The sequence below is a fragment of the Callionymus lyra genome, chromosome 13 (assembly GCF_982586985.1).
Source record: "Callionymus lyra chromosome 13, fCalLyr1.hap1.1, whole genome shotgun sequence".
In the NCBI taxonomy this organism is placed as follows: Eukaryota; Metazoa; Chordata; class Actinopteri; order Syngnathiformes; family Callionymidae; genus Callionymus; species Callionymus lyra.
In genome coordinates this window covers 15875820-15888052 of record NC_141830.1, presented here as the reverse complement: position 1 = coordinate 15888052, position 12233 = coordinate 15875820, and the positions used below count along the sequence as shown (strand labels likewise).

At 37.2% G+C, this 12233-nt stretch overlaps 2 protein-coding genes and 1 non-coding gene across 4 annotated transcripts; 1 reads left to right on the top strand and 2 right to left on the bottom strand.

Moving 5' to 3' along the window:
• Window positions 1-265: 265 nt before the first annotated feature.
• On the bottom strand, window positions 266-5002 carry LOC148067529 (cholesterol 24-hydroxylase-like). The gene is made up of 15 exons (XM_087805032.1): window positions 4719-5002; window positions 4571-4648; window positions 4416-4497; window positions 4269-4342; window positions 4121-4207; window positions 3502-3640; window positions 3124-3234; window positions 2898-3060; window positions 2762-2827; window positions 2435-2507; window positions 1650-1734; window positions 1470-1580; window positions 1260-1348; window positions 1131-1197; window positions 266-1066 (listed from the first exon to the last, which is right to left on the bottom strand). The coding sequence occupies exons 1-15, from the start codon at window positions 4985-4987 to the stop codon at window positions 917-919; spliced, it is 1644 nt and encodes a 547-aa protein (XP_087661158.1). The 5' UTR covers window positions 4988-5002; the 3' UTR covers window positions 266-916.
• Window positions 5003-5312: 310 nt separating this feature from the next.
• On the bottom strand, window positions 5313-9739 carry LOC148067528 (cholesterol 24-hydroxylase-like). 2 transcript variants are annotated; one of them, XM_087805035.1, is made up of 15 exons: window positions 9507-9739; window positions 9363-9440; window positions 9102-9183; window positions 8952-9025; window positions 8775-8861; window positions 8287-8425; window positions 8111-8221; window positions 7894-8056; window positions 7766-7828; window positions 7509-7581; window positions 7365-7449; window positions 7146-7271; window positions 6044-6132; window positions 5912-5978; window positions 5313-5848 (listed from the first exon to the last, which is right to left on the bottom strand). In XM_087805035.1, the coding sequence occupies exons 1-15, from the start codon at window positions 9722-9724 to the stop codon at window positions 5699-5701; spliced, it is 1605 nt and encodes a 534-aa protein (XP_087661161.1). In that variant the 5' UTR covers window positions 9725-9739; the 3' UTR covers window positions 5313-5698. The 2 variants fall into 2 exon arrangements, with proteins under 2 accessions (XP_087661161.1, XP_087661162.1); XM_087805036.1 differs by having other exon boundaries at window positions 5316-5848; window positions 7161-7271.
• Window positions 9740-11679: 1940 nt separating this feature from the next.
• trnat-ugu (transfer RNA threonine (anticodon UGU)) lies at window positions 11680-11752 on the top strand. The gene has a single exon. It is a non-coding gene; the product is annotated as a tRNA-Thr (tRNA).
• Window positions 11753-12233: the final 481 nt, after the last annotated feature.

Here is a 12233-nt window from a genome sequence, read left to right as displayed (position 1 = left end):
CTGTACGTAATTCATTAAAAATGTCCTCAATTTAATTTAAGAAATTATAGGCTACAGAATTGATCTCTAAATTTTTTTTTATTCTGTTTGGAATGTATATAAAGGTGAACTTAACTCAGAATAATACCATCTTTTATCCATGTGGTAAACTAGCAGTATCAGATTAATATTCCCTTCACTTTACAAATAAATATATATTTTTTTGTGTATATGTGTCACAGGTTTTTTCTTTAGCCTAACAGATACAACAGTAAACTCACACAAGTTTAATAATTAAAAAGATAATTTATTAGTCAACAGTGGCAATAAAACGTTGATTTATAACATTTCAACAAACAGTTTTGATCCTTGTAAATACACGTTTTACTTTAACCTACTTTGTTGGACCTCGGTCGGCACATAACAACCTCGCCTCCACACTGCTTATCTTCTTGGTACAGTATTATTAACAGGGAATTATCTAACAACTTTATGTTTTCTTAAATGATCCTGCTGTACATAATGTGTAAGTACCACTTCATGTTCTAGCTCTGTGTCTTTTAATTTTGACGAAGTGCAGAGATTTTATAAATAGTCTTTGATTCCTAATCGATGCGACTTCTTCACAATATATTCAACATAGATTGGGTAATTATTATATTTTCAAATGTATTTTTAATACTCTGTATAATTATTTCAGTAGCTACTGAGTCTTAGATTGACAGTATCTGGTTACAAGCCTTCTTAATTTAGCTTTATTAGCAGATTAAACACTTTGGAAGCAAATAATAGCTAATCCACAAAAGTTGGAATAAATAAACCTTGATCAATGAATTTCTTCTTTGCCTTATATCCTCAAATAATGTCTACCATGCAAAATCACATTTCTTCTTATTTTCACTCGTCCGCTTCTGAGCCACAACAACACATCTGTCGCTCAGTTACATGTTTTCCGATGTTTGACCGTGCACATGACTCCGCCCTTGGGCCTCAGTGTTCCAGTGTCCATGATGTCAAGACTCTGTCCTGGAGTCAGAGTGAAGTCAAACCTCTGCAGCAACTTGGCCATCACCACTTTAGCTTCCATCTGTCAAATGATGAGGGTTCAACACAAATATATGGCTTTGATAGGACGTCTGTTGACGACTCACCTCCGCAAAACCCCTTCCTAGGCAGGTGCGCGGTCCCAGAGAAAAGGGGTAGTAGCAGTAATAAGGCCTTAAACACAAACAGGGATTTTTTGTTTAAACATCGTGAGTAGATGAAGATGTTTCACTTACTTTGGGGCGTCTGGGTGGAAGCGATCTGGATCAAACACAAGCGGATCCTTGAAGAACTTGTCCAGTCTGCCAGTCACATAAGAGCTGAACTGCATTTCAGAGAAAAGTGCAACTGAATGTTTGAAATAGTTTTTCAGGAGTTCATGCAAAAGTTAATGTCTCTGGATGCGCTGCTTTGTGATCACAAGTCAACACGTGTCAAAAACATACTAAAATAGGGCCTCCTCCAGGAACACGAACACCGTTGATGATGATATCTTCATGCAGGTCTCGAGAAGTGCCTGGAGCAGTAGAATACATCCTCAAAACCTCCTTCAGCACCTGATGGTGGCGCCACAAGAATTGTAAGACAATTTAAACTGAATTCATCAGCTATGATCTTTCTTGTACCTGCGAGAGGTAGACCAGCTGTCCAAGATCATCATAACTAATTTCCCGCTTCATCCCGATGACGTCATCCACTTCTTTTCTCACTCTAGGGAACAGAAATGTTGGTTAAAAAACACTAGCGAAATATGTCAAATATGTCACAACATGATCTGGATCTTATAATCCATGCGTTTTTTGGCTTCTCGTTTAGATTTTGTAACATTTTATTTTTGTGTCTAAACAAAAAGGAGCTGTCTCACCTGCAGTTAATACAAAACTCTGCAGCGAGAATTCTGACCTGCTCTAGTAGAAGAACTCACATTTCCCTGATCCTTAAAACTCTTCACTGGCTGCCAGTTTCTCTCAGGATCAATTTTTAAATTCTGGTTCTTACTTTCAGATCTATTCATGGTCAGACTCCTCCTTACATCCCAGCTCGGGCTCTTAGGTCTGTGGATCAGAATCTACTGATGGTTCCTGAACATGCTTCCGGACCAGAGGAGAGAAATCCTTCCAGGCTGTTGCTCCTAAGCTTTGGAACGATCTTCCTCTCTCTCTGTGTTTGATGATCTATTGACTCCTTCAAGAAAAATCTTAAGACATTCTTATTTGTGCAGACGGAATAAAAGTAGGTTTTTAAAGAGGATTTAAAAAGCTCAATAGTCTGTGCCAAGCCAGAGCGCGTTCCAGAGCCCCAGAAGGGAGAGGGCTGTAGCTGAGGAGTAATCTCCTAGAACAACTGAAAAGCTATGATCACTTCGGTTGGACTGGGACCACAACAGAAGTTGAACATGAAAGAGTCTTACTTCTCCAGAATTTCAGGATGTCTTGCCAATTCCATGACACAAAAAGCTAATTGGTTTGCCGTTGTTTCCTGTCCTGTGAAAAAAAAAAGAGTTTAAACTTAGATAAGTAATGATAAAATATGAGAATAAATTCCTCTCTTTTACACAATCTATTTCAGCTTTTGGAGTTTCAAGCACTGAAATGTTGTCACTAATGTTGCTCATCACTTCTATTATTTCTTATTCTTTTTTTTTTCTGAGATGGATGACAAGATAAGGATGGACGTTTGAAAGATTGAAAGATGGTATGTTTAAAGGTCACGAATGTGCAACATAATGAAAACTCACCAGCGATGAAGAACGTCACAAAATTATCCAACATCAACTCGTCGTCCTCTTCAGTCGTGATTTCTTCTAAAATTAAAAAAAGATTCTGAGGTCAAAAATCTGATTCTTTTTCTTACAAACAGCTCAATCTTCAGACCTTTTCCTGCAGACTTGATGATTTGAGTGAGAATGTCCTTCGGAACATCGTCACCGTTTTTCATGGCAGTTTTCCGATCATTGATCCACTTGGCGCCTGTTGTGCGCAGGAGTCGACATGCTTCTCTGACTTTATTAACAAAAGGCCTGTTCTTCAGTTTATACTGTAAATGAAACATGTATAGTCACCTTAAAAACATGAGCCTGAATAAACAGTTCAGTTTTACCTCGAAAAAAACATCTCTAATATTGAAAATCATCCCTTTTAAGACAGTTTCAATAGCTGCAGGGAAAGGTGACTGGTTTCTCTTGAGGTCTAGATCTACTCCAAATGCAGCCTGATGGAGAGAAATTATAGTTTAGACATTAGATAAACAACTGGACCAGTGTGAGAGACAGCTGGTAAATCGTGATGGACTGATGAAGCTTCATGAAGCAGTGTTGAATTTGAAGAGCTCAGTAGTGCCTCCATTTCAAAATGAATGTGTAGTTCCATCATTATATCTGTTCAAACATACAGGAGAGAGGGGCATCTAGTGGGCTCTGAAAATAATGAAACTGCTTCATGAAGCTTCATCAAGGTGTCATGACGATCAATAAAACACCTTAGCAATGACATCCAGGGTGACGTGGTTGAGTAGATGGAGCATGCTGGTCTCAGATTCACTATCAGCAACTTCATTGAGATCACTCGTCAGTTTCTCAGCTCGTTCATTGAAGGTGCCCATGAGTCCTCTCAGATACCTGGAAATGACTTCACCAGTTACATTTTATTTGAATATGTTACTTGTTATACATAGATGGATCAGTTCGATGTCCTTATTTAATGTCCCCCCCAATATTTATTGTTTTTGCATTTACTTAGTTAACTATTTAATTAGACACCATTTTTTTTTTTTATCATTTAAAGAATCATAGATGCTGTTAAAAGACAGTTTTCTGAACCTAGAAACAGAGGGTTTGTTTTCTTTTTTCGAATGCTATTCCTGTTTTAGTTTTAAACATGCTGATCTAGATTAATTTAAAACTTTAATACAAGTTAAATCCAACATTCTAATGAAATATTTTATTATTACAGAGAGGACCGTCAAATAACTAAAAGTAAAAATGTTCTCTAGATCACCAACAATAAACTGTAGATGGTTCAAAGGTTAACCTTACACACAAACATAAAACAATAAAAATGTTGCTTTCAGAGCATTTTCAGAAACATGAATAACTCACAAGCTGCTAAATGCAGGATCCATAATCCTCCGCTGCTTGTACCAAAGCTCATGGTCTCTCACTGATACCAGTCCGTCGCCAAAGAATCTTGACCAAAAAAAAAGTGTTAATGTCTTGTATTAGGTCATACAATCTTCTTTAACGTTACCTCACACCAAAAAGGTTGAAAATTTTGTCGTGCAATGATTTTTCCTTGAGGTACTTTGGGTTCATTAGGATTTCCTGCAGGTAAACAACATTAAGTTGCATTGCATGCGTAATGCATTCAGCACAGTCTAAGTACATTTTAGTTTACCTTGGTAGCTTCAGGACAGGTCGTCAAAATGAATGTTCTATGCAGGACATTCAGTCTGAGGACAGGTCCATAGGTCTCCGTCCTGGAAAAGAAGATTCAATAATGTTCATTTATCTTGAAGTGAAATAGTTAAATGCGTTAAAATTAATTATTACCATTTTACAAAAAGGTCATGAACAATTCCCCCCTCGGTCATCTTCTGCCGAAAGATAATTGCATGGCCTAGCAAGAAGCTGTAAAAGAAATAAGAGTGTGTCTGTAACTATATATAATCCAAGGCAGCAGCTGCTCAGCGTTTCTCACCTGTGTCTCGGTGGTCCAGGTATGTGATCGTACTTGGTGTGAGTGTAGTGGACGAGCAGACAAAAACAAAGAAATGCAAGCAGGGCTAGAGCCAAAACAAACACTAGAATATAAGGAATGCAGTTCAAAAAAGCTGCAAAAAACGTCATTTTGAGACGTTTAATGACCTGAACTAAACCTTCTTCTGAAATCCTCGGTGAAGGGATTGCGCAATCACGACTCCACTTCCGCGCAACGTTGCATTTTTTTTTTTTTTTTACATATTTCATTGTTCTGCAATAATGTTAACTCGTACAGTGTAGATGAATCTGTAAACGTTAAAAATGATTATGATCAAATAAATTAAACGATCGTTTAGTTTTCCTTCGCGTGACGTCACGACGACCCATCACACACTTCATGTCGGTTATCTAACAGCAAAGACAGATAAGACTTTTTTTTTTAACTCTGTTCATGATTAAAGAAAAGCTTTGTGTTTGTTTATAATATAATATAATATAATATAATACAATATAATATAAAATTATATAAAATGATATAATATAATATTACAGTCATCTCATAATGACCACTACTATGTAGAAGAACACTTTGACTAGTGTTTTGAAAAATTTGCACGTTAGCTTTTTACACAAAGACAATCTTATTAGGTTCTGTCTGTATTAAAGAAAAAATAGGAACAGTGGGTCCAATGCTGGTGGATGGAAACTAACACAAATAACTTGAAGCATTAAGACAACGAGTATATTTTATTGACCGTTAACAACCAAGCGGTATATATTCGTTAGTATTCAAGCAAGTTTGAAATGCAATATGAAATAATTAAGGGTATATTCCGCACCGGACCTTGTCAAAATGGTGACGTCATCCCTACCAGAACCACTGCGGCTCAGACTGCTAAGCTTGAAAAATAGTTAGTGTATATAGTGAAGAATGTGGTGGATTTATGGTTTAATTGATTTTTCATTGTTAATTTCGGGTTAAATTTTTCCATATCTGTGTTTAATTTGACACATGACTCCGCTCTTTGGTTTGAGGGTTGACGTGTCTTGGATGTCTAAAGTTTGTCCAGGGGTCAAAGTAAAGTCAAATCTCTGCAGCAGCTTGGCCATTACCACTTTAACCTCGATCTGGAAAGACAACACACATTTATCAGTAGCTTTGTATTGAATTGACTGGTGGATTTTACACACCTGAGAAAAGTTCTGACCCAAACAGGCGCGTGGTCCGAGGCCAAAGGGATAGTAACAATAATAAGGCCTGATAAAACAAAACAAATATTTGATATGTTGCAGGTACATGTTTACAATGCAAAAATGTTCTACTTGGGGGCGTCCGGGTGGAATCGATCCGGGTCAAATATGAGCGGATCCTTTAAGAACCTGTCCAGTCTTCCAGCAACATAGGAATCCATCTACATTTTTGGAGAAGCAGGGTTAAGAAGCAAGACGAATGACGTCTAGTTCTACATTATGGAGCTCCACTATTGGTTACTCCCAGTAAGTGATGTGAGGTTCATGGTAGGTGAGGCAATGTTAACTAGAGTCATATATTTAAATATATAAATGTGTATGTATATATGCGCTTGTTCAATTGGCTACTTGTTATTTCATATCTAACCAGCTTTACTCACGCACACATGTTGGATATGCATTAAAAGTACATTATGATAAGAAAAAACTAAATGAATGTTTGTCCAACAGCCGTTAACCCAACTGAGTTTCAGATCCCAGGCAGGACATTATTATTATTATTTTCCTTCTAAAGTTTGTAAACATTTGTTACCTTGTTTGTTACTTAAAACATATTATTGTAATATATCGAAAAGTTCAAAGAATGTGTTTTCTTTTCTAATATAGATATAAATACAGTTTTCTTTTTGTCATTTTGTTTGTAGTGGTTGGGTAGTTTGTTTGTTTTTCTTAGATTAAGATAAGGTAATCTGTCCTAACTGAGATGAGCTAGGTTTCAAAGCAAGGCAACTGGACTGAGTAGAGTTTTGGGAAACAATTCACCTCTTACCCAAGAGGATTTTTCAGTTCCAAGGAGCGGGTCTGATTAGCCAGTAAACAGTATACCTTGCTAAGCAGAGAACAATTATGAGGAGTTGGGATCAATGTGTGGGTTGTAGAAATCAGGTCGGTAGGCCTAGAGAGGGACTTTGGTTCTTGGATTAAATGGAAAAAGACTTAAAAATGACTCTGTCCAGTTGCCTCACTTTGGAGCCCATTGGAAAACCATGGCCCTGATGAATGAGAAGCTACACGGGACAACTAGGAAATGGTGGGTCCCAAAGCCAAACCTGTTGAACTACAGCATTGCACAAGCTTCCGATTTAACAGTCATTCCTGACACTGTCTGTCACATTGAGCAGAGAATACTGGTTGTTTCACTTTACTGCACATTGATAGAGGGTGAACGACTTACTATGCAAATGCTTACTATGCAAATGAATCCTCCAGGTATGTGAATCCCATTGATAACAAAATCATCGTTTACTTCCCGTATTGTGGCCGGTGCAGTCGGGTAAAGCCTTAGAACCTCCTTTAGTACCTGAACATGACAAAACGAGTAAAGTACCTCAATTATTTCATAATAAATGATGGTAAAACGTTGTGGTTTTAAATATCAACATCCATTAAGTACCTGAGAAAGGTAAACTAACTTTCCCAGATCATCATAAGATACTTCGCATTTTGACCCAATGACATCATCCACCTCTTTCTGTGCTCTGGAAAATGGGAAAGGACACTTTAAAAGAGTTATGGATGACTGACAGACTAATTATACCTCTGTAGAATTTCAGGATGTTGTCCCAGTTCCATGATGCAGAAACCCATAAGGTTGGTTGTTGTTTCTTGTCCTGTAACATGACAAAACCTACAGTATATCTTTTGTGTATATTTTGGGTTTATTTTCAGGTCACAGAGACAAACAACGACTCACACACTTTGGAGTGCTATGTGTTTTTTGACTGTGGTTTTTGGAATAGAAAGATATTTTAAATTTCCAAATCTATAAATCAACTACAAAAACACAAAACTCACCCGCAATGAAAAACGTAACAAAAATGTCCACCAGCAACTCTTCATGTTCTTTGGTTGTGTTTTCTTTTTTAAGGACAAAGAAGATTTCAGTTGTGGTGCATTTTACAAAGCATCCATTGGCATTGAACCTTGGCCTTCAATCTCGAGGATTTTCGTCAGTATATCATTTGGAACGTCGTCGCCTCTTCGCATGGCAGCCTTTCTCTCTTGAATACACTTGGCTCCAGTCACACGCAGCAGATGACAAGAATCTTGTACTTTCTTAATAAATGGTCTCTTCTCGGGTCTGAACTAAAAGAGTTAGAGTTAGTTAAAAGAGTGATCCATGCAAAGATGTGGCCGTACCCGAATGAAAGCATCTCTTATGTTGTATACCATCCCTTTAAGACAGGTGGCGACAGCGTCAGGGAAAGGCGAGTCACCCTTCATGGGGTCTAACTCCATGCCGAATGCAACCTTAAAATAAATGAGGGTTTGATTCCCTTGCTCTGAGCCAGTGTGAGCAAACTTTATCACATTACCTTGGCAATGACATCAAGTGTGACACAGTTAATGAGACGTAGCATGCTGACTTCACATTGGCTCTCGGCCGCTTTGCTGAGTTTACTCATCAGTTTCTCTGCTCCATCGTTGAAGGTGCCAATCAGTCCTTTTAGATACCTGTATTTGTAGTTGGAAAATCAAGATGAATATAATCTCTTTCAGTTACGAAGTATCTAAAGTTATTTATATTGAATATATTTCTTGCCCCTTTAGATGAAGTGTGTGCCTTTTCCATGACTTTTGTTTTAAGCTCCCTTTGGGAACTGCTTTAATTTTTTCCATTTAATAGACTTGTTTCTTATCTCACTGGAAAAAAAGTAACTTATTCTTCTTCCTGGCAGATCAATTGAATTGTGTAGCTCGAGTTGAGAGCATTTAGCAATTCTGAGGCTCAAAATTGAGAGAAAAGACAATTCAAAAACATATCTACACATGTTTTTTTTTTCTTTTTGAATGAAAAACTCACAGGCTGCTGAAGGCAGGATCCAAAACGCGTCTTTGTTTGTACCACTTCTCATTGTCCCGTGCTGTTACCAGGCCATTACCCACAAACCTAGATGCGAATATAGCAAATAATTTGAAATTCTCGAAGTCACGTACTTGGTCGCTGTGTCCGTGTACAAAATAATTAAAGATGACCTACCTTTCACCGAATAAATCAAACAAACACTTGTAAAGAAACTTGGTTTTGGGGTGTTTTAGAGACATTAGGATTTCCTGTCATGAAAATCGAAAACAACGTGATAAAAAGGTTTACAAGGATAATAGACATTTCTTTGTAAGAGTTGCCTACCTTTGTTGCTTCAGGGCAAGAAGTGCATATCAATACGTAATGTAAAGCGTGTACTTTATACACAGGTCCATATGTCTTAGCCCTGAAAAGTATAGCACACATATTACAAATGGAGTTTGACAATATTTTGTAGCTCTGAAGTTCCATTTTTTACAGACTCTATAGGTCAGCTAAGACCTCATATATTGTAGACAGCAGTCTCGATGCTGAGCACTTCTGGTCCTAGAATCGGCCCTGATTCATGCTATAAATTAAACTTACCATTGCAACAACGTGTCGTGCAGAACTCCCCCACTATTCAGAACTCTTGTAATCATCTGGGCATGTCCGAAAAAGAAGCTGTGACGATACAAAATGATTCGTTGTGGTCGTTACATTTGAGCGAAGATGCACTTCAAAACTCACCTTTCTCTCGGGGGTCCAGGTATGTGGTCATACTTCATGTAGATGTACTGGAGGTACACGCAGTAGCACAGGAAAGCAAGGAAAAGGCCACAAAAGAGGAACACAAGAATGTTAAAGCTCCAAGTAAAAACGAGATTGAAAACGGACATGTTGAGGAAAGTGTTTCTCATGTGTGATGAGTGTCTGTGAGAGACAGGTGAAGCAGAGTCAGATAACATGAAATAGATATCCAATATTTGCCCAACGATCTCTGTGCATGACTTATTTTGTTCATTTTTATAGTCAAATCCTTGGATTTGTATAGTTGCTGTTCAAATACAGGTGCGGAAACATGGGTGGTGCGACAATCCCACGCCTCACTTCTGATTGTGCAAACCATCACAAACAAAGTTAAGTTATGAAAATGCTGCTGTTTGCCGCCAATATAATGTTTGCAGATACTTTTATATGCTCCAATTTTGAAGAGCCTAGCCAACATCTTCAACCATTTAAGTTGCACGTTTGTCAGTGTATTTAGTTCTGCTGATGGGACATAAAACTGCAGTGAAAAGGCACCAATCAAGACAGAGAGTACTGGTCGTGGGCACCAAGCACCTTCTGTTTCTGTAGGACTAAGCTTAACCATAACAATGGAAAACAATGCCCGAGCTCAAGGGTTACTTTCAAAAGGCTGAGGCTGTAACTGAGACGAACCATGGTGCCATATTTGATTAAATACTGTGCACACTGTCAGTGACCTCTAAAACGTAAGAAGATAAAAACTTGGAAACCCTTATTAAATCTTGGTTGTTTTCTGTTCTCAATCCACAGGAAACTCCATCATAAATGTATTTTCAATTCCCGTTTTTTGCTTAAACATTACTCAGTCTTGGAACTGGAAAAGCTCAATGAATTTGCCACTCGGCAAGATACAGCTACCCTGTCCTGTAAGGCTAGGGCGTACTTGCCAAGTGACAAAGATCGATTTATCAGTGTGCGGCCTCTCACCTGGTGAGTTACACCTTGTTTATTCCAAGTCTTCATGGAGGCTCAATCACATAATAAAACTCTAAGACACTAAGATTAAGTGGACAAACAAAAGGGGATAAAGTTCAATAGTTAATACTCAAGTAAATCCTCCAGGTATGTGAATTTCATTGATGACAAAATCTGGATTTATTTCTCGGGGTGTGTCAGAAGCAGTCGGGAAAGTTCTCAGAGCCACCTTTGCACCTGAATATGTTGAGAACCAGATATTATAATTGTTAAGTATTAAGTAAATTACATTTGTATATTTTACATGTTTATTATTTGAATAGCAGTGAGCAAGATACGTCTATAAAGTGAGTTGAGACAAATTTGTCTCCCCATTTGGGATGTTTTGATTTTTTTTCTTTTTACTTTAAAAAAACTTAAAAGGTTTATTACCACGATTCCCATTGTTTATTAGGCATTTACAAAGATAGGAGAGGTGGTGTCTAAAACGTGATAAATAATAAAAGTTGTATTTATAAGGCGTCTTTCAAAACTCATGCTTAATTATAATCTATGTTTGTTCACATGGTAGTACAGAGAAGCAAGTGAAGACCACACAACACAAAGAGAATAATATTATATTTTAAAGTTAAAAATAACATTAAAAACGGACATGTTGTCGATTTTCTTTTTCCAATATCAATTCCTACGGGTTCACCAAATGACAATTGGAAAATGGAATTGTAAACAAAAACATTGTTTCAATGACAGTTTTTCAAGTTTCACTCTGATATTTAATATTAAAAACGAATATAAATCACTGCAAATATGTTGAACGATAAAGAATTAAATGAAAAGTATATTGTGTTTTCCTGTTTTAAAGCTGTAGCGATCTCCCGTGGTCATCTTAGGTATTGCAACCACATCGCACATACGTTACTATAAAAACATGAAATATATCAAACTGTCTTTATCTCTAAGTTATTTAGAATAATCGAACATGAGCAGAAATATGTCCAGGCTTCTCTGTTTTTGTTTAGTGTCGTTATCGACGTCGAAGGTCTCTGGTTCTGATTTAAAGTCGGAACGTTCGCTGTACGAACTTAAATAAAGGTGGAAAATCGCTCCAGGAGAGTTTTAACGATAACAAAACACGATAATGCGTCCATATGACGTGTCAAATATTTTACGAAACATCTAGACAGTAGGCACATCAGCGGGCTCCATAGCTCAGTGGTTAGAGCACTGGTCTTGTAAACCAGGGGTCGCGAGTTCGATCCTCGCTGGGGCCTGACGGAATATGATTTTTCTTTTCTTTTCTTTTTTTTTTAAACATTTATTTTAGTATCATTGTATTGTTTTTTAATTACTTGATCTATTTATTATATTTTACACCCACTACTATTATTTCAATGATAAACTTGCTTAACTAAAAATGATATATTCATATTACTGTACATTCAATTTTCCTATTTTATTTACACCCACAAAGAAACTGAGCTAGAATACAGTTCAAAGCTTTATGTTGACCAGACAGTCCCTTTTTTTCGACATGTGTACGTTTTGGCAACTAAAATGAATATTTCTAAACATGTTGACGTGGTATCATCATTTTTGTTACTCTTTTTTTAATCAAGATATATGTAAAAAGTCTGTATTCAAGCAAAAGTAATAATCGCATCTCCAATCTTCATTTGATGGATCAGGAGTAGTAAATAGTTGTGGACCTGATGTTGACCCCTGAGGTGCACCAGGAGTGTAGTTCAAGTCGAG

Bases quoted from the DNA above. Each gene is read 5' to 3' on its own strand.
- LOC148067529 (XM_087805032.1), bottom strand. From the start codon at position 4,987: ATGAAATATGTAAAAAAAAAAAAAAAATGCAACGTTGCGCGGAAGTGG. The intron at 4,343-4,415 runs GTAAACTAAAAT...GTTTACCTGCAG, and splicing joins CCTGTCCTGAAGCTACCAAG to GAAATCCTAATGAACCCAAA. The intron at 1,735-2,434 runs GTAAGACTCTTT...TCTGTTCCCTAG, and splicing joins CATCCTGAAATTCTGGAGAA to AGTGAGAAAAGAAGTGGATG.
- LOC148067528 (XM_087805035.1), bottom strand. From the start codon at position 9,724: ATGTTATCTGACTCTGCTTCACCTGTCTCTCACAGACACTCATCACAC. The intron at 8,862-8,951 runs GTAGGTCATCTT...ATTCGCATCTAG, and splicing joins TTTGATTTATTCGGTGAAAG to GTTTGTGGGTAATGGCCTGG. The intron at 8,057-8,110 runs GTACGGCCACAT...TAACTCTTTTAG, and splicing joins TAAGAGATGCTTTCATTCGG to TTCAGACCCGAGAAGAGACC.